The following is a 21,865-nucleotide window of genomic DNA, read 5'->3' as shown; positions in this document are numbered from 1 at the left end:
TATTGAGTAAGAACTGGACTCTCATACAGCGAGACTCGAATGCCTTTAAACATCAGCTTATCCTGCTGATCCAAGTCCAACACTGAGTTTGTAAAAACATGTTTGTCAATCATTTTGTTTGGTTTCTGAGGAAAAAGATTCAATAACTTGCTGCTAATACACAACATTTCATCATATTTCCTCATAACCCTCTTTTGTCTGACCATTTGATCCCATTTGAATTTGCAATAAAGGATCCACAGAGTTTGGTGACAATAATGACAGTAGATGTTTGTGTGAAAGTGCTGGAAGCAAATGAGTGTGTGATGTTCTTTCAGTGTTGCACTTTGTAGACGCTCCCTGAGCACTGGTCTCACAGCCAGCTGCACATAGAGACCAGTGTTGTTAGTCCAGGTCAGAAGATGACTTGTTGGAATGAAAATGAGCTTGTAGTTTGTCTGCTTTAATAATGTGACTGGAAAAAGGTGTTGGACTTCAAATATGTCCGTTTCTGTCACACTTCACCTTTAAAAGTGAAGCCATGTGGTTCCTGGAAGGAAAAACACGACTTTTTCAAGTCTTTGTCCTGTTTTTATGAGACATGTACGACTTTAATGTGAAACATTCAGAGTTTTTTCTCTTGTTGTGTTTGTTTGAAGCTGCTTCCTGTTGGCTTCAGCTGTTTGGAGTTTCCATTTTCTAAACTTCTACATTCTGAACCTTCTTCAGCTCTGAACAGATGATGAAACACTGAATGATTTCAAGCACTTTGTCTAATAAACTTACATCTTTCATTCTTTATACAGATTGTGGAGCTGTGGTTTGTCAGAGATCAGCTGTGATTATCTGGCAGCAGCACTGAAGTCCAACCCCTCCCATCTGAGAGAGCTGGACCTGAGCATCAACAACAACCTGCAGGATCCAGGAGTGAAGCATCTGTGTGGTTTCCTGGAGAGTCCAGGATGTAAACTTGAAACTCTGAGGTCAGTCAGCATGTTTTAGTTGTGCTGAGATGAATATGATGTGAAAGTTGTGCTGACACTAAACTGCAGACATCAGGCTGATATTATACTGATCCACACTGAGGATCTTCATGGTAAAGTCTGTTTTCTTCTTCTCTGGTTTAGTCCATTGACTGCAGCAGAACAATGTTCACATTTCAAACCTTCAAAGAAGAAGAAAAATCCTCCAGTGGAAAATTCACTGTGAAACTCTCAAACTCTTCATTGCACCTTAAAGTCTGTCTGACACTGAAATCCAAAGCAAAATGTGCGTTTGCTTTACAGACAGCAGTCCAACACAAACATACACACATCATCCAAAACACAGTCCAACATCCAAATCTCCTCCACTGCCAGCATGAATGATGGGAAAGAGAAGGAGGAACACTCTGACATTCAGGGTTAGAATGAGTTTCATCAAGCAGACTGTGAAGATCAAAGCTGCATTAGAAAGCTTACATGAATGAATGAGTGGACAGAAGTGGACAGAGATCATCTGAAGCACTTCAAAGGCTTTAAATCAGCACATTTCTCTTTATTCTTTATCAACTCTGTTAGTTTCTCTCAGTTTTCTGTGGAATGAAGCTAACAGCAGGCTAATAAGATGCTGACCAATAGGTTTCTATTAAAGGTTGTAATTTGTATATGAAAAAGTGCTTTGGCTCAGCAGGGATCAGCTTACAGGTAGAATACAGCTGCTGGATGGGATTAGCATGTCATAGCTATCTACCAAACTGCTAACTGGGGGATTTCAGGCCATCTATGGATCATTTTTGCTAACTGTTTATTCAGCTTAGGCTCACAGGGCTGCAGCCTGTGCCCTAGCTGTCATAGGGCAAGAGGCGTGGTCCACCTGCACAGGTGAGCAGTCCATCACAGGGCCAACAGAGAGAGACAGAGAAGCACTCCCTCACATCCACACCTACAGCCAATGTAGAAGCACCAATGAACCTAAGCAGCATTTCATTGGACTGTGGGAGAACATCCAACCTCCACAGAAAGGCCCAGCTGACCAACAAGCTTCAACCTACAACCTTCTTGCTCTAAGGCACTAGTGCTAACCACTTTTGCCCATTTCAGCCCAAATCCTGCATCTTCCTGTTTCTGACTCCAGGCCAGCTCCACTAACACTTTCTCATCAGACACTGCCACCTAGTGGAGGAAGTCTTAGTTCCATTTGAAGCTTCAGATTACAGTTAGTTCCTTTACAAAGAGGTGGAGGTGGTGGGGCCACAGCACCATCATCACTGAGTGCCATAGGACACTTAACCTTTGTTTCCATATGCTGGGAACTTCCTGTTGTTCCAAGGAGGACTGGAAAATGTGTGAAAATCTCCCAGTCAGTTCCTCACAGCACACTTCAATCATTTCCCTCCCACAGCATCAGGACCAGGGCTTTTTCTCTCTTTGGTCCCACTAAGAGATTTCCACACAAACACCTCATCAGTGGGACTCTCAGAGCTACCAGCCCTTTGCTACAATCACAAAGCTCTTCATTGAAATCAATGATATCAAAGCTGGAATCAAATGAGTCCAAGTCTTCTGCTGATTCAGCATCACATTCATCTTTGCTCCTTGTCCTGCATCCCCACCATGGACTTCATTCCTTTCCAAGCCAGCCTTGAGTGTCCTTTATTCAGCTCATCCTCTGCTTTACTTTTACACCTGATTTTAGCTGCTTTATCTCTCTTTCAACAAGTTTCTGTGCCTCAATCTTTTTCTTCTCTCCCTCATAACAAGACAGCTTCTTCTGCCTGAGAACATGTTGGAGTGATTTACTAATCCAGGGCTGCTTATTGGGGAAAATACTTCCTGTTTCCAAAGTAATCCCCATTTTTCCCAGAAAGAAATGTCAGTAGAAATCGATGATCTAAGTGAGAACATGAGCCTTTAAAAAGTCCCAGTGGGTGCAGTCAAAGCAGTCCCTCAGTCCCAGTATAGTCTTTGGTCCAGACTGGAACAGCTGTGTGCCCAGTTTGAGCTCTCTTCAGTGCTGTGACCTGACAGACCCAGAGGGGCCATCACATCACATTTAGAAGCTCCCCTGATGGAGCCACAACACATGTCCAATACTTAGTCTGTCTTGTTGGACCAACTGGAAGAAATGATTCAAGGACTTAGTCACAGAACAGAGATTCAAATCTCCAAAATCCAACTGGCTGCATCAGGACATATAGTCTGAAACTCTGCACAGTTTCCTGTTTGAAGCTGCTTCCTGTTGGCTTCAGCTGTTTGGAGTTTCCATTTTCTAAACTTCTACATTCTGAACCTTCTTCAGCTCTGAACAGATGATGAAACACTGAATGATTTCAAGCACTTTGTCTAATAAACTTACATCTTTCATTCTTTATACAGATTGATGAGCTGTGGTTTGTCAAAGATCAGCTGTGATTATCTGGCAGCAGCACTGAAGTCCAACCCCTCCCATCTGAGAGTGCTGGAGTTGAGCTGGAACAACCTGAAGGATCCAGATGTGAAGCAGCTGTCTGATCTTCAGCAGAGTCCAGACTACAGACTGGAGACTCTGGTGTAAGTAGAGTGATGGAGTGAGTGGGTGGTGCTGTCAGCAGTATTGTACTAAACACAGTCAGTATGAAACAAAGATCCAGTGTTTCCTGTAAAGCTGCAGCTTCTCAGTGAAGCTGTGAGAGGAGAACGGTGACAGGCTTCAGGATTGGACACAAACACTTCCTGTTTCTCACCTTTATGGTCACCATAGTAACGGCTGACACGCTCTGATCAAACACTGTCAACAGCCAATCAGCTCTCTGAACAAAGCAGCACGCAGACCAATGACTGCATTGATTTCCAAGTTTAAAGCAGTGAAGAACACAGTCTGTAGGTGAGGAAGAATTTAGTGAGAGCAGATGTTTGGATGGAATTCCTCCAGTTAACAGCTGGAACCGTCCATCTGGATTGTTGGGCTTGTTGTTGGGGTTCCTACAGAGCTCAGAGTGGACACACCAAGGTTCTTCTAATGAATGAAAGTCCAAACTCAAACTAGGAGGGAAAAACATTTTCAGCAACTTCAATAAAAATCCAAAGATTAGAAAAAGTGAAGCAACAATGAGTCCTAGTACAGTCCCAGCACTGACGTCCCTGCTGCTCTTTATACTGGATGTGCTGCATCACTGACTGACAGCTGATGAAGAGTCTCTGGAAACACTCGTTTATCTCCTCTGCTCTTCCTCCTTCTCTCTGCAGGTGGAGGCCATGATGGTAAACAGGACGGTGTGTGTGCTGAGAGAGGAGCAGCTGTGTCCTGATGATCCAGAGAGGTTGAAGCAGCAGCAGCTTGTGTGTAGAGACGCTCTGACTGGGCCATGTTACTGGGAGGTGGAGAGGAGAGCTTCATCCAGCAGTGACTGACAGAGGAATGAAGTGCAGATGACTGTCAGTGCTGCAGAGTGAACTGCTCTGAGAACAGCTCCACTGTCAGACACAATGTAGAGTCCAGCATCACCCCTGTGTGTCCCTCTGGATCTGACAGAGGATCATCAGTGTATCTGGACTGCTCTGCTGCTGCTCTGTCCTTCTACAGTCTCTGCACAGTCTCTGTCTCACTCTGGAAAGATTTTACAACTTGTTGTAATTACAGAACGTTAATATAATATTCAAACATGTGATCTTCTCTTTATTTCTGAATCTTTACCAAATAAAGAAAAACCAAACTAACAAACAGAAGCTGTCGTGTCCTTTTTCACCACATCTGTGAATCTTTTCTGTGTTTTTCCTCTTTTCCTCCTTCCTGCAGCTCCATCTTCATCATTCTGTGTCCAGTATATGTGAACACGTCCAAAGCATCTGAGCCTCATGTTACCCGTTTGTGTGAGTTACGCCTGTCGTTGTGTTGTGGTGTATAAATAAGGGGCAGGAGACAGCGCTGGATCTCTGAGTTCTTTACTCTCAATTTCTGCAACATCTGCAATATCTAGAAATGCAAACCTGTGAGCTGTGTGTGTTGTGCGTCTGCTCGGCCACCTCTCCTCCGGCCATGCTGGAAGCAGCTGTGCGTTTGACAGTTTTATCGACTCGACAATAATCGAACAAATTAAATGTTCAAAAATATCAACTTAAGCACTTCAAAGTCAACAAAAAGCTTAAAACAATGAAATAATATTTCACTGACAAAACAACAGCTCATAAGAACGATACACAAAATAATACAGAAACAAACAAATAAAAGTTATTAACCAGGATCCATGTTTTTGTCACAAACACTGAATCAGCTGATTCACTCTTTATGTTTCTGAGTTTGTTTTGTGATTATAGTTCTGGTTTCTGTTTCTGTGTCTTCACTGTGTCCCACGTCTCCTTACTTTGGACTCTGTGTTATATTTCCTGTTTTACTTTGACAGTCCTGTGTTACTGTTTCCTGTCTCGTGTGTGTAATTGGTCCCAGCTGTGTTTCCCTCCTGTCTCCCGTTCCCTGATTACTAAATTGCGTCCACGCCGCCGGCGCTCCTCTCCACAGCTGGATTCCAGGATTTCAGAGCATCCAGCTGTGGTGAGTGATGGAGACACTTTCTCTGCTCCCTCAGTAATCAGGACAGTTTATTGAACATCAGAGGACATAAAGGACTGTTTTTCACCTGCCCGTTCTGAACCTGGACATTAAAGACTGCTGGCTTCAAGGACATTAATCCCAGTGTCAGCCAGCCAATAACAGCCTGTGTTTTTCAGCTCTTTAGGAGTCAGAAATGAGAAAGACACAGACTGCTAACCTCTCCCTGCAGGAAATAAGCTCCGCCTCTTCCTTTCCTGTATATGAGTGATTCTGACATGAGACACAATGAGTTTCCTGTTTATTGTGACTTAAAGCGAGCAGCAAAGACACTAAACTGTGTGTTTCCAGCTGAAGCTGCTTTTTGTGTTGCTCCCACAATCCTGTCTAAAACAGTCAGTGAGGAAAACTCAATGTGACTTCAGAGTGACAGAGGTAAGCGACTCATGTTGTAACTGACGTCAGACGCCGGAGATTTTGGCGGAAAATTAAAGCGAATGGTAGTTTAGAATTGAACAAATTCCTTTAAGCTTCAGTATTACCAAATACACTTATCAATAGTCTTCTAACTAACAATATTTGTCTAAATCATCTCCAACACCCTGGAGAACAACGGGGAGAGTTTAGAGGCTCTCCAAGATTACATTGATCAGTGCTTCCAGGATCTTGTGATGAAGAAGGCTCAGAGTGCAAAAACTTCATCAAAACCCACCTGAAGCTGCTGGAGGACACAGTGAAGAACATGGCCTTTGATAGAGTGCATCGCATCGGCCCCATGCGGGCTGCGACCGGGAGACCACGTCCTACTGTGGCCAAGTTCAGCCACTTCAAACAAAAGGAACAGGTGAAAAGTCTCCGTGTCCATCGGTGTTTCTCCACGTCTCTCTTCCTTCTTCGTGTCATCTCTGTGTTTCCCTGCTGCCCTCATGTTTTCTGCTTTGTCTGTTAGTTCTTCCCAGTTTAGGTTGATGTTCGCTTCTTCCCTCACCTTTGTTATTTTCACTGTACATAAATCTCCACTCACATCTCCACCGCCGTCTGCATCTTGGTCCTCATTCACTCCACCACACGACTGCTGCCCCAGCCGTGACAACTTTTGATGTTTCCTCTACATTTACCTTTAAAAATTATTTACTTTGCCTTGTTTGGTATCATTTGGTATCAGATGGCCGACTTCTAAATGGCCACCATGGTCACCACCGAACTTGAGGAGTTTGCCCCCTCACATATACTAATGTGCCACAAACAGGACTTTAACATCACCAACCATTCCTATGTTATTACGGTGTATCCATATAACTGGCCCACCCTGTACAGTTATGCTTTCATGTTGACATACTGTATTAACACAATTCAGGGAGGATTCTAGGATCAGTGCTTCGGGGGGCTGAGCACCCAGAGAGCTGCCCAGCCAGCCAAGATACACTTTACTCGTCACAATGAGACTTCTTCCCCGTCTCTGTCCCTGCATCCTCCCTGTCCTCATCGTCTGTTGTCTTCGCCTCCTTTATCAGTCATCATAATTTTACCATCTCTGTGCAAGTCTGCAAATTTCTTTATTAAATCAAAAGATTCTTAAATCCATCAAGTCTCTCTGTGCCTGGGTCCTCGTCACAAAACATGCCATCACTGTTTTGTACTTTTTAACAATTTAATCCCACATTTGTGAAAGAAAAGCAAAACACTTTTTTGAAAAGTCTGTAACAAAACCATCAATTCTGATCAAGGTTATTTAAATGCTGCCAAAGAAGAATGGATTGGAATAAAAAAAATACATATCCTAACCTTAATTACTGGAGGAGAATAATGAATGATGCTCATAGTGAGTAAGAAGTAAACTGAGTGCATATATTGGACAGAGATTCACTTTTAATGTGTTTGTATAATATAATACAGATACATAAAAACACTCCTGAAACAGAATAAATTATTACAAATAAATTATTACAAAATATTAAAAAATATTATGGATACTTTTGTTGTTAAAATGTTACCTCTCAACCAAGTTCTGCCTTTTATATTTTTAGTAGTGTGTCACACAAACAGGAAATATTGTCAAAAAAAAGTAAGTAAGTGCTGAAGCACCCCAAAAATGAACCAAAGCACCCCAAAAATGAACCAAAGCACCCCAAAAATGGGCTAAAATCGCCCCAGTTAACAAATAATAGCCCAACAGTCACTTTTATGCTTACTGTAGCTGTTAGCTAAAAACACTAATTTAGCTTAGTTTGCCCTGAATTCAACTTTGACGAACATGATCGACTGTTTCCAGTAGAATTCCTCGTTGTCATCTTGTTCCCTCTCAGAGCCCCGTATGCTTGCAGAGACCCCTACAGTAGGGAAATGTGCCAAAGAACGTCCAAAACATTGCATTTTAGGTTTATTTATGCCTTACACACAATCCCAACTCTTTAGCTAACTTAACAACTTTGGCTAAAGTCTATAGTTAGTCTTACTCGTTTGTACAACATTTCTGGATCGCCACTGTTTGAAATGATATGACATATGACTCTCACTGAAACAGCAAACTTTGTAGAAAACACAACACTTCTGATTCTCTATCTAGCTGTTTGCTCACAGCTGTAGATTACATTATAAGTGGTTGTTCACTCTTGTCAATAATTACATTTCTAAATTCTATTTGTGCAGTTACATGTAAACAAAGTCCAATATTGTATCTAAATGATTGTGTTATGGTGGGACAGTTTCCAATTTTGTTGTATTATTGTACTAGGTATGACTGTGCAAGAGTTATCTTATCTTCTCTTTGCAGAAATGGTGCACAGCAGCACTGCATCATGTTATTGTGTTGTATAATATACCAGAACTAATACAAAGCAATATCCATGTACACTATAGGTCCATGCCAATGTGCCCAAATGGGACCTCCATAAATGGTAAGGGGCGCAAAGGCACTTTAAGACCAGTGGGCACACCGTCGGTGCACATCCGCTCGGATGCTTTTTTCTATTCATTTATTTCCCTGTTTATTTATCGATGCACAAAAGCAATTATCTCAGAGACACCATCCTCTTAACAGAGACTCAAATCAGGAACCTGCAGATTATTAGTCAGCAGCTTTAACTTCCTGTCTTTGTCTCACTAAACCTTCCACGTGGAAACTTGAGCTGCCCACTCAAGCACAGTAGGCTTTAACTGGCTCTGCTCAAGTCACTTCAGTATCTGAGAAACTGTCTCGATGCATGCCAAAGAACACTTTGACAATACGCTTGTGTTGAGTCAAATCCACCACAAGCATATTCTATGGCAGTTTAATTCCACTCCACATAAAAATAGTCACGTATTATTTCCCCCCACCACACTTCCTGCCAGTAGCTGGTGCCCCCACCCACAGTGCATTAGTGGTTCTCTGTGTTTAGTGGCTCACTCTGGGCGGCTGCTCGGTGGGGCCCGGCCCCCTGGCTCTGTTGGGCCTGTGCTGCGGGTGGGGTGCCCTCAGGTCTCGGCCCTCTGGGCCCATTTACTGCTCAGTAACATTTAATATCTATTATTTACTACTACTTACTAGCCTACTTACTGCATATTATTGGTTGTTGCTGTGGGTTCCCCACTGTGTTGGTTTTTCCTTGTGTTTTTCAGCAGATGATGAAATAGATTTTCAGTATTTTTTCTCTCTTCCTCTCCATCTATTTCTCTTCTTCTCTATTTTTCCCTCTTCTTCTGTTAACTTTCTCCCCAGCTTATCTTTTTTCTTCTTTCCTGACCCCCGTTCTGATTCTAATGACTCAAAATAAAGTAAAATCATCATCAAATATGACTATCAAGTGGACCAGTATAGCAAAAACCATAATGGTGGCAGAGGCCACAGAGCCAAGTGGCAGGATTTTCAACGTTCAAACCAGATAAAAAACAGAAATTAAATGGTGTTAAAAGCCATGAATTCAGGCAATTCATTCACAACATCATTACAAGTTTTACTGGACGTTAATATTTTTCTCTTTTTTCAGTGCAAAACAAACTAACAGTACACATGATGCTGGCAAGTTAAAATGTCAGTGTCTTTTATAGATAGCATGTCTAGCATCATAGTTTTATAGATCACGTAGTCAGGGTAAAAACTCCATCTCTGATTATTATTGTACATGACTGTGACATGCAGTGGCCTCAGCATCATGATGAAGGCGACCGGAGGAGATAGTTTGGTAGACATCGATGTTTTGCCGATGAAGGCTCATGTAGCGGTCCTCTTTGTCCTAAACAACAATTTACACTGTCATTTACATTTAATTAAAGTGCAGCTTAAAACACAGACATAATGCACTGCAGCCTCGGCACAATTAAGTGTAAAACAGAACTATGGAAAACTGACAAACATCTGGCGAGTTTCAGATCCTGTTAAGTTAGTTAGACCTGATCTGTTTTCTCTGTTAGGATAAAAACATCAGAGGTCATGGGGTGAAAAATAGCTCAAAAACAAGACTAGCTATGTCTACAACTAATGTGTGGTGTTTTAAAAGAACCTATGAGATACTTTGAACACCACAGTGGCTGCTGTATGCAGTAATGTGCTCAAGTGATTTCAAAGGGTCATTTCATGAGTTTAAGTGCGTCAGTAAAAGTTTTCACCTGCGAGGATTTCTCCTCAGGCTGTAACCACAGGTTATCACAGCCACACTGATGAGTGAAGCAGCAGCAGAAATGATGGGAACTGTAGCCATGAACTTCATGCCAGAAGAATCTCCATCGTCTGTTGAATGTTGCCACACACACAAAAAAACGTCATTTTGAAAACATGAAAAGTCACAAAATTTGCATTAGCCTGTTATATTAAAGTGGAAAACATGTTTATCTTTTCATTACATTAGAGTTACAATTGCATCATTCAAACATTTCACTGATGAAATAACAACAAAGTTGTGATTGGAGCAGTTTTATAATGAAATTTTAAACAAATTAGCCAGAAGAAGAGCTTAAAAACATTCCAGATGTTCATCTCCTGACTGAAACCTTTCATTAATCCGCTGCAGGTGGGAATGACGACCTCAAACCATGTATGACAGAAAAGAAAGTGTTAACGCAGTTCCAAACATCCACCTTGAATCTGCGGTGTGGGTATAAATAGAAAATGTTTTTACCTCTCACAGTCACACTGAGATGGAGAACATACAATCCACCACGAAATCCACACTCACAGGTGTAGTTCCCACTGTCTTCAGATGTTAAGTTGAGCAGGTGGAGAAACACAGTCTCATTTTCTTTGATCAGTGTGAACCTGGAGTCACAGCCATGAATAAAGCCTCGGTCGTAACGATAGAGCAGACGACACTGTTCTCCTCGGCTCCTCTCTGTGCTGATCTCACACAGTATCATCACAGTAATATTCAGAGTTGTTTTGCTGCATATTTGAGTGGAATCGGGTTTCTTTCCAATTGTCTTCACAAGAGTCTCTATAAATTGTTCCAGTTAAAATGAAACAAAATCGGGATTATAGTTTCTATATATTTGTTGTTGTGGGAAAATCAATCACATATATTATTTCACTAACCTAACTAAAGCTTTCTTCTTAAACACCTGGCATTACAGGTTTTCTTTTTTAATTATATATATTTACCTTCACTGCTAAAAACCACAAGCAGAAGCAGGAGAAAGCAGAGTTTCCGTGCAGTCATGCTGGTGAGGAAGTAACTGTGGCTGACAGTGTGAGGTAGACTATAGTGAAAGCAGGAAGACTTGCACCCTCCTTATTTCACCTCTTGTGTCTACACTGAAACTTTTACTATGTCTAAAATAGAAGTGCATAAAAGTGGAAGGACAGTAGAAGGTAAACCACCAACATTGTTTAAGCCAGACTGATCTCTCTGTTTATCTGGATGGACATTGTGTTCAAATTATGATGAGATGTTTGTTCAAAAACAAAACTAGTCTGATACAAAGAGTCATGTTTGCCACAGTTTATTGTGTTTGTATTGTATTAAATCTGAGAGCCTGAGTTGGAGTATTATGACTGAATGGTCTCCATTACTGGGAAACAACTATCCAGTGTGAAAAGATGGACATTTATTATAATATATGAATATTATTATATTAGTATGTCACCTAAAGTTTTATATACTTTAAAATGTTTCATAGAGCTTTATTATCCACTCCCACAGTTCCTGCGCTTCTTGCTGAGCGTGTCTTGTTGTCGTGTTGATGGTTCACTGAGATGAGAGTCTGGTAGGAATCACTCGATGGCTGCTGAAGGTTTGTATAGGGCTGATCTGGCTCATCGTCATCCTTTAGAAAAGTGAAATATTTTAGGTATTAATCAAGTTCAACCCGGTCTACCCACACACTCTATTGATATGTCTTGAGAATCTTTGAGGAATGTTTTTAGCGCCTTGTTGTGCCACAAAAAATGAAGACATGTTTGATGGCTGAAGGTGGTCCAACTCGGTTCAAAGATGTACCTGATAAATGAGTCAGTGAGAGTATTTAAACTGCTGTCAGTGAAAATAAGAAGAAAAGAAATGAACAAATTACAAGAATAAAAAACACATAAGCAGGTCAATACAATGCTAACACAGTGCTGAATAACTGTGTCAGATAAAGAAACCAAAATGCATTTACCTTCCACAGTGACACTGATATGGACAATATATGTCCCTTCAGTGTTTGTACACTCACAGGTGAAGTTCCCACTATCAGCTGGTGTTAAACTGGTCAGCTCCAGAAAGGCAGTCTGATTTTCTTTTGTTATTGAGAACCTGGGGTCACATTCCTGAGTAACGTTCTCTCCGTGTCGATACAGCAGATGACACTCTCCTCCTGTGTCCCTCTGTCTTTTGATCTTACAGATAATCAAAACAATAGTAGTCTGACTTTCCTTGTTGCAAATCCGAGTGACATCGTGTTCTCTCCTGACTGTCTTCACAACAGTCTCTGTAAACAGGGACAGCAAAATACGGTAAATACAAGATTCAGCCTGTGTCAGAGAGGACTTTAGTTTCTATATTTTGTGAATGTTAAACCATCTTTTTAATCCCATAATAATGTGTTTAGTTTAAACTAAAAGCAAGGAGGTTATAAATTTAAAAATATTAATAATGCATAATGAAAATAGTTTCCTTGTATTACCTTCAGCATCATGGGACACAGCTAGTGGTAACAGCAAAATCAAGCAAAGTTTTGATACGTCCATGCTTGTTAACATGTCTGTAAGCCACCGACAGTGAAGAGGAAGATGTGCGGAAAGAAACAAGCTGAAGCTCTCCTGGCTAAGCAGACGTCAGACTGTTGCCCTTCACGGGGCAAGTGTGAAATGATGTAAAAAGGAAGTGTACTGACAGGACTTTCATATTAAAAGGCTGTAAAGTTGAAACACTGTGCGAGCTCCCACACAAAAAGAAAACAAGCTAATTTTTCTTTATCACAGAGGAATTATTACACTGCTAACTGTCATGTTCGCTGAAGCTGAAGGATGGATAATATTGTAAAAGTAACAACAAAACTACCATTTATCATAACATTATAAGCATTTTAAACTAAAATAGCGTGTGTTATGGTTCAAAATATTGGGGATGGAGACAAGAGGAAAAACCACAATAACAACACTGGTCCGGTCGGGTTGAGTCAAACGATGATTTTAATGAACACACGCGTGGGAGATGGGCACTGATGCAGACAGCCTCAGATCTCAAAATGGTGGAGCATTGCTCAAACTCTTATAGCCTCTGGTGCCTCCACCTTATCATAAAAAGCCTAAACATTCACATGCTTTCTCTCACACAGCGCCTAAGCTACGACCTTGGCTCCCCGTCTATCTGCTCCTGCTGAGATGGGGCAGAAAACTCCAGTATATTCTGTTCTCTTCTAATCAGACAAATAAGACAATTACTTTCTGCGAACAGTATTTCTTATAACTCAGCAGTATAATGCATCATAAAACAATATCATTCATTCACAACAAGTCAGCAGTTTAATGTAATGCAAATCAGTTTAACTAATGCAATAGTTATCAGCTTCTTCTAATTCAGGAGAATAATGCCAACTAAAACTACATAATAATTCACCATCTTTAATTAGGGGTCTAACATGGCATAAAATAATATTATAATCTAATAATTCCCCCTGATGAGCTCATTAGAATAATGAGCTCACCAACACCCCATAATCCAGTGTGGCTGGGTTCATCTCTTCTCACTCCTGAGGTCCTTTGTCCCCCTGAGGGGCGAACCATATGTGGGATGACCTCTATGTTTGCGCAGTTCAGATGCAAGACAAACTATGATTCCAACAATAGCAGGTACAGATGACACTCCCCAGGTCTCCCACAGCTTTATTTGGTGCTACCTTATACCCTCCAGACGTACTCAGACTAGAACCTCTGTCCAAGGAGCTTTTAGCCTTTTATGTTATTGCTGCAGCTACCAGTGTCGTCCAGTTGGGTGATCCTCTGCTCTTCATTCTTCAACCTCAGGGGTTAGACAACCCTTCAGTCGTGGCACAGATCAGGGGATTATTCTGCCCCGATTTCAAGCAACGATCTGTGTATCCTCCAGAAAAAGGAACAGGAACGTGTCCCCCTTTTTGCCCAAGAGCCTCTCGAACTTCGTTGGTCTGGTGTTCCCGGATTTCCGCCAACCCCTTCATGGTTATTGCTGTGTTTATGGGATCCATCCTTTTGTGGTGACTAGCTGGAGCCCAAACGCCATGACCCTTGGACCCAGTTGGTGTCTTGGCAGTCACTGTGTCTGTCTCTGCTGCGGAGGATCCTCGTATATCTGTGACCTCGTCTGGTGTCTGTTCCTTTCTCTGTAAGAGACAGAAAACCAAAACACCTCTCTTCCTACCCCTACTAATCTAATGTTGTTATCTACTGACCTTCTAGTGATTCAGAATTGGTTTAAAAACATTCAGAATGTTCCAGGGACTTATTCTAATCATATCCTATGTGTGTGTAAGCGTGTTTGCATTTAGCCCTCTGCACTCAAAGTCAATACCTGCAATATATCAGTCCGGACCATCACGCCGAACGAAGCTTATGACCTTCAAAAGACCAAGTGCCAACTCGTTATAAGCACATTTGCAAGGTGTGTCTGAAAATTATTGAAACCACTCTTTTTAACAAAAGACAAAGAAATTAACAAATCTTCTAAACGCTATTCAGTTCATTTCAATGATTGATGCTTACACATGGAAATAATGATCTATGCTTCTTACTGATTCTCTACAAAAGACCGGAAACTTCTCGGGCCGCTATTAGCTTAAGCTTTACCATTCCTAAGGTATTAAAGACACAAATGAAGTTATAAAATGTTCAAATAATCCTTGTTTGATGTTAAAGCTCAACTCCCCCCCCCTTTTTTTTTTTTGACACATCCCCATGTGTCAAATCAACGGAGCTAGAACATTAAAAGAAAAAGTTAGGCAGCTACAAGGTTTCCCAGATCGTTAAGGTGATCTGCGTGTAATGTTCTGACTCAGGTATTTAATATTTTAATAAATGTCGTTTAATTAACTGCCACTATTTAAACTAAACTTAAAGACATAATTGAAGAAAAGATCACAAAAAATAACATGATATCAGTGTTTTGTAAGCGCGTGCGGCCTTCTATGCTCGAAGCCTTTTCCCTCAATAGATCAGTCAGACATTCGCGCTGACTGTAGCTTTTAACCCTTATTAACTTGAGCACAACTCCACAATGAGCAACAAGTTGCAATATGTATGAAAATGATCATGGTTACACCTGCAATAAAAATTATATCATTATCCTAACACCTGTAAATAGAAGATTCATCAGAGGTTATAACCATCACAGGAACACAGATGTTAGTATAAGGTCAAAAGCTTCAATATATGATCATCGATGCAATACTTGTTGCATGATTCTCATACAATAATAATGCTGATATTAAAATAACAGTAAAACACCCCCTTTTATCCCGTTTCGCTTGACCCATAAACGTTTATAAATGCCTCTTTTAAATGTTATTTCCCCCTGTTCTCCCCTTCCTGACCACAGCAGGGGGATCTTAGTTTTGAATCAGCCATGAATCCAGCTCACCTGATTCATCAGTGAGCTCCACCATCACTGGCGTCTGACAGGGTGGCGCTGCATATTCTTCCTTTAATGTCACTATTTTCAACCTGTTAATTAGAGTGCTTAAACCTGAAGTCGACTACGTCCACAACAAGTCAATACAGCTGTAAATGTGGCCAATTATCAATCTATTACCAATCAATAACAACAGATAACTTCTATTTTATGCATGCTTTTAATCAACCACTCACCCAGAGGATCTCCAATCCCAGGAAGTTCCTTCTCCTCAGTCAATGAGTCTGTCCTCCTTCCATGCCCTGGTAACTGGTCCATCCAGAGCCATATGATCTCAAATATACATAAAACAAGCCAAACCACACCTTGGTCACACCAACTCTCTTCCGCCCCGAAGATGTCCAATGCCATCCTAGTATGGACTGAAAGTGGCTTTAACGCTGACTGTCCTGACAATCCATCTTATAACATTTCCTGGTCAGATCTGCCAATCTCCGCCCCAGGGTTTTAACTATTTTGCAATTTTCATTAGTTTCTATGTTTTTTCTAGTTTTGCCTCCAGATTTTCAATTTTTTTTTACCAGTTGGAATCAGTTTTTACCAATTCTTTGCTAGTTTAGTCTAGTTTTTATTTTCCTGAAAATCCTTAGTTTCAGTTTAGTTTTAGTTGTGTTTTGCAAAAATTAAGTGTAACAAAATCTCAGTTCCATCATATCAATCATGCTCTTCTGGTTATCCTTGGGTGTTGAGACTAATAACTATTAACTCTTGCCGCACCGAGTGGTCCTAATTTTGGTTGAAGTGAATTGATAACCTTTTGAAGGCGATTGTTTCACACATTTATTTAGATGTCCCAGTCCTGTTATCTCGGGATACATCACGCTGCCTTATCTGGGGTTAGCTGTTTTCGGGGGATGCGGGTTGAGTGGGGGAGCTCTTCAAGGTAAGCTAGGTTAACCTTCTTGTGTGAGCTTTTCAAGTGCACTTTAAGGTTTGTGGGATTTTTCGTGTCATAAATGTCCCTCATAACCCCCTGATGGCCCAGTAATTCATTTTTGCGCACTGTAGTACACATTTAGTTTTTGCTTGTAGCTCTCATACTCTACTTGCCACTCCTCTAAGTCCTGATGTTTCTTAGCGAGGACAACAGTACCTTTAAAATTATATCACATGTGTGGGGGTGTGGCCTTGCCAATTGTTTTTCCCACCTTTTCAAAATGGCTGACGTGCCCACAAGCACATTTTATGGAAGAAAGAAAGGTAAGCTTGATATTTACATTTAAAATGTTTTGTTAAACTCAGATTTTTATTAATTTTCAAAGAATAAACATCTAGTAAATGATTTGAGGGGTCTTTAAGAATTAGGCTCATTTAGTTTCACGGAGAACATGACAAAATATGGTTCACTCCACTTGCCTGAAATGGTTAACAGTCCAAGGCATTTCAGTTGTAGAATGGGTGCAACAGTAAAACATATGTGAGATGTGGGAAGTGCCAAATGTTCCTTTGTGTCTCCAAATAAAAATAAAAATCACAGTACTTCCTCAGATATCATAAATGAATTGACTTTTGTGAAATAGAAAGCCCAGTGCAATCACTTATTCCTGAACCAATGGCTTACAGCTAGTGAAGTGTCAGTGACTTCTAAGTTGATCCCTGATCTACATTTTTATGATATTGTTATATAAATAAGTTTTAATATCCTGCTTACAAAAATTTCAGTGGAACATGTAATCTTCTTAAATAGCTCTTGAATGTTGTTAGTTTCACATTCGTGATCAATGAACTCCCCTTGTGCACTGTAGTGCACATGTTGTAAAATTTAAATAAAATTAGTTAAAAACAATTTTGTTTTTGTAATGTGTTTATTTTACCGTCCCAGCACTTGATTTATCTTAAAAAGAAAAAAGAAAAAGAAAAAAATGAAAATACTTTTCCCTTTTTTCTTTCCCTGGGTCTCAGGAGGACATTGTGTCTCTCTCCACTACAAGACTCTTGCTATATCTAAAAAACAGTCATATTCAACGCAAATTTTTCCACTTCTAGTTTTCGTTATTTCATTTGTTGTCTTTAATAATAATAATCTTCTCTGCACCCTGGAATAAACATAATCAATATGATCAACATTTTGCTGCGTATCAATTCACCTTTTTGATTCAAATGCTCCAGCCTTATGTGGTTTGTGACATGTGTTGATCTAAACCTCCACTCTGTCTCTAAATGTTTGAAGAATTTTTCAAGTTCGGGGTCAAATTTTGAGAATTTGACCATAAGTGAAAGTTATGGCGTTATCACCCCCTTTGGGGATTACCTTTTCCAGTTTTGATGATATTCCTCCCCATTCTCTATTTTTTGCAAGTACCCCTCTTCGGTGGCGAGAAACTGTTGGTGTGATCAAGCGGGTGCTGTAAAAACAAAAGCTCAGGACAGAACAGTCACCAATCATGTACTTCATTCAAAATTGACATATATCAAACTTCATATTGATCCTCTGAGTGTAATGGTACATTTTAATTTGCACTTCTCAAAACTGAAAACAATATTCTCTTTATTTTACTCTTGTTCTTGTGCAGCACCACCCCTCAGCACATGCCCCTGTTATTTTATCTTACTTTTAAATTGTTGACTACTTCAAGAAAGCGCCCAAAAGACGGGGACCAGTGTTTATCATTACATATCTCCATTTTGAGTGTGGCTGTCTATCATTCCCCTGTTATTCATAGACCTCGGTGGAGGTTTTTTTTTTGTTGTTTTTTTTTTTTACCTCTATAAAAATTAATTGACTCTTTACAGTGACCCACTATGGTTAATAATAACATGTTCAGTCATGAGTGGAATCAAACCTTTTCTTCACTTTAGCATTTAACATTCCCCACCATATAATATGATACATTAATCGAAACACAGCTACTAAAACACAATTTTCTTAATGCAAACATCAGTAACTCAAAATTAGCAACCAAAGGGTTAAGCCTGCAGTTCACACTCCTGTGAAGCTACAGCTCTTTAGTCTCTGTCATCCTTCTGTTCTTGCAAAAACAAAACATCCACCCTTCTTTTACAGGCTGGGTGAATTGTCTGTGGACATTCAATAATCCTAAAGTTGGCACCGTTTTTGTCTCAATATCAAGTCAGTTAAAACTTTTAGTCGTCAGTCCGTCACAGTCCAGTCACATGCATACATCCACACACATTCATACCAGATATTGCTGATAATGGAGTCTCACGCGCAACCTATTCGAGCCTCCATCACCAGCAAGATGACGTCATCATTTTAAAGGAAACAGTTCCTTGTTTGTTTTTTTTTTCTTTTTTGGACTGGATCGACTCGCTGCAATCCTTTTAGGCTCAGGACTTCTCATGTGATCAATGTCCCATATAAGTGAATTTCTCTCAAGCCCATTATAATCATGGAGAAAAATACTTTGCGACTGTTTTCAGTAAGAATATTTTATAGCGCTTTAAAGTTCAATCTCTCAGGCCTGGATTAAAGAGCTGATTTGTTAAATCAGGAACTCACAAGATACCAAAATATCACCACCGGTGGATCACACCTCTCTGATGTTCTTATCTCAGTGCACTGTAACAAAAGCAAAAACAAACGTAACCAATAAAACACTCATATAATAACAAATACTGGGGCCCATTACAAACATGTCCAAAGATCAAACCCTCTTTCTCTATGTTAGAGAAAGAGAACAATCCAAACCTCACTGATAGAATCAACCTAGTGTCAAACAAAACCCAAAAATCAACCAAAACTTCACACACTATATTGTGTAGGCATACAGGTACCGTAACTCCTTTTTGCACTGACAAATACATGTTGGATTGACTTAATTCAATAGTGGACACTGGTTGCACACAAATGTTTTGCTTTGGCAGAAACTTAAACAACTGAGTCAAATCAACACAACCTTTTCATATTCTCTCCGAAATAAAACTCACACCGTTAATTCATCATTTTCACTCTGTACCACTGCTCCTTATCAGGCTGTGTGAAGCACAGTAAACAATTCAGTGGAGGCCTTGAGCCATAAACAGACATCACGCACAGACATTGTTTTCACAACCAAACTACTTTAGACCTTGTCCCCTAAATCTACACAGATGCCCTCTGTGTGGCATGAAATGCATTTAACCAATAAACAATCAATGGCTTCTTATTGTTGTAACCGACTCCATATTTGGATGTTTGTGTGCAGCATTTGTTAGTAAAGCATTCTTCATTGCAACAGCGTGTGTGTATCACTCTTTATTGCACAAGCTTGTAAATGTGTGTGTGTGGATCACTCCTCAGTGAGTTGAATCAGCATTTCGATTTTTTTTTTTTTGCACGTGTGTGTGTCATTTCTCACTCAATCAACGAGTGCATATGTTCATATGTGTGTTTCTCTTCATTCTGAGTCAATGCATGTAGATGTGTGTGTTTGTGTGGGTGTTTGTGTTCATCACTTTCCTGTTCTGGTGTTCTGGGTAAACCACGGCCTGAAGCATGCCCTGGGGTCCTGCCCTCCTCCTTTTCAGTCTGTTTGCATCTGTTGGTGCTGCTGCTCAAAGTTCTGTCCATACTGGTTCTGGCCCCAATTGAGGCAGTGCTTTTCTCCAGTGTCCTGCAACTTCTCCCTGTTCCACTCCTCCTTAACTTGACCCTTTTTCTTCTGTAGCTCCTTCAGGGCTTGCTCCTGCTGTTGGAGCTTCTTCGTCAGGTTTGGCGACCTCCTGCTCCAGCAAGCTCCGGCCTGATTCCAAGTCCTGTGTCTGGGACTCCAAGCCTGATGGGTTCGATTATCAGCCAGCTCCTCCTGAGCCATGGTCAGTTTCTGCTCTGATGCCTTGAGCTCTTACTGAGGGCAGAAACCTCAGAATCTTTTCCGTCCACTTCAGATTGAAGTCCATCGATGTTTTCCTTGCTTTGCTCCACGGCCTTTTGCGGCTCTGCTGTTCGGCTCTTCTCAGAGGTCAGCTCCTGGCCAAGCCCCGACACCTGTGCCTTCAGCTTATTTTCTCCTGGTGTTTTGTCCATTCTGAGGTGCCTCCTGACCTCAGTTACTCCTCCTGTCTCTGGCACGCCCTTTTTGCTGCCCGACGATCATTGTTGGTCCGTCACTGTCCTGCACAGTTTTAATGCAGAGTGGTTAAGGTCAGCATTGTTTTGCTCTGCCTCACTTTTCATCTGGGCTTAATGGGCGTCTCATCACAGCTCTGTCAGCTGAAGCTGTCTTTTTCCATATGGCAAGAGTGTGAAGAGTGTGTGAGAGGGGTGTGTCCGATCAGGCACAATGCTGTTGGCTTTGCGAATGCCTCGTTTTCCAAATCCAGATGTTTATTTGTCACGTACACAGCAACAGAGAGAACAGTCTGTTGTTGGGATGGCTGAGGTCCTTCACGATCTTCCTGGTCTTGGTCCAGCACCGCCTGCTGTAGATTGAGTGCAGGTCAGGGTGCTCAGAGCGGATGGTGCGCTCAGCTGATTGCACAACCCTCTGTAGAGCTTGTCTGTCCGGCATGGTGCTGTTCCCGAACCAGACAGTGATACAGCTGCTCAGGATGCTCTCGATAGTTCCTCTATAGAAGGTGGTCAGAATCGGTGGTGGGAGCCGGGCCTTTCTCAGTCTTCTCAGAAAGAAGAGACGCTGACGGAAATCTCCCCGTGTAGTGAAACGGGCCTTGGATTTAACGCTCTCCGTCTCCGCTGCATGAGATCGTTTTCCTGCAGCACTGTTGACATTTTCAAGTTGTTGTTGTGGGTCCAGCTGCTTTAGCATTTGGTCAGGGTCACATCAAAGATGGTAGGGGGGAGAGCAGGAGTCCAGGGTCAGCTTCGGCTTTCAGGGCCGACAAAGCAGCCTGTAATCAAACATAAAGAGAAAAAACAAAACAAAAACAAAAACAGATGAACAGGAAAATGATGTTATTTTGGCTGCGTTATTCAGAGAGGGGAGAAACAACGGGACCAGGCCCTGTGTCAGCCTTCTCTCCCCCTTTTTTTGTTTTTTCTCACCATATAATCCACTCATGACCCACCAAGCTGACAGGACATCACAGGTACATGTTAAAATTCTTAAGATCATGTTTAAAAGCACAAAAATTGGAATTTTCTTTCATCTGGTAATCACTTGTATTAATCAATCAGCAGAAAACATGTCACAATTTGACTTTTCTAACCACTAAATTTGTCGTGTTATCACTGGTTGGTCAGACCAGTGCCTTTTTTTTTTTTTGAAGTTAAGTTGTTGTCCTGCAACCCAGAGAGTTTATTTGTTAGTAGTGGATAAACTTTATTATTTAACGGCGGGTGTATGTTAAGTTTCACTGCTTTAAACTTGCTGGAAAATCTTCACGTGTTCATGAGTGTAAGCTGTTTCTTCATTGCGTGTATG

The 21,865-nt window shown here is 41.0% G+C and overlaps 1 protein-coding gene across 24 annotated transcripts in view; it reads left to right on the top strand.

The window, feature by feature from the left end:
* The window catches only part of LOC146640792 (NACHT, LRR and PYD domains-containing protein 12-like), a 257,689-nt gene that overhangs the window by 26,366 nt on the left and 209,458 nt on the right, over positions 1 to 21,865 (top strand). For 16 of the 24 annotated variants that reach the window (XM_085399809.1, XM_085399808.1, XM_085399814.1 and 13 more), the window contains one exon: positions 786 to 962. The exons of 5 other annotated variants lie outside the window; for them this stretch is intronic. In XM_085399809.1, coding sequence (XP_085255935.1) covers positions 786 to 962 — 177 coding nt within the window. Of the gene's footprint in view, positions 1 to 785; positions 963 to 3,335; positions 3,510 to 4,184; positions 4,655 to 21,865 lie in introns of those variants that run through there. 3 more of the 24 variants (XM_085399827.1, XM_085399835.1, XM_085399818.1) reach the window with 2 other exon arrangements.

The sequence above is a fragment of the Rhamphochromis longiceps genome, unplaced genomic scaffold, assembly GCF_057381845.1.
Source record: "Rhamphochromis longiceps isolate RC_006_pf unplaced genomic scaffold, R_longiceps_female_GT1.1 unmapped_scaffold_1, whole genome shotgun sequence".
Classification (NCBI taxonomy): Eukaryota; Metazoa; Chordata; class Actinopteri; order Cichliformes; family Cichlidae; genus Rhamphochromis; species Rhamphochromis longiceps.
Note: the sequence above shows the minus strand (reverse complement) of the source record. Positions and strands in the feature narration are given on the sequence as shown.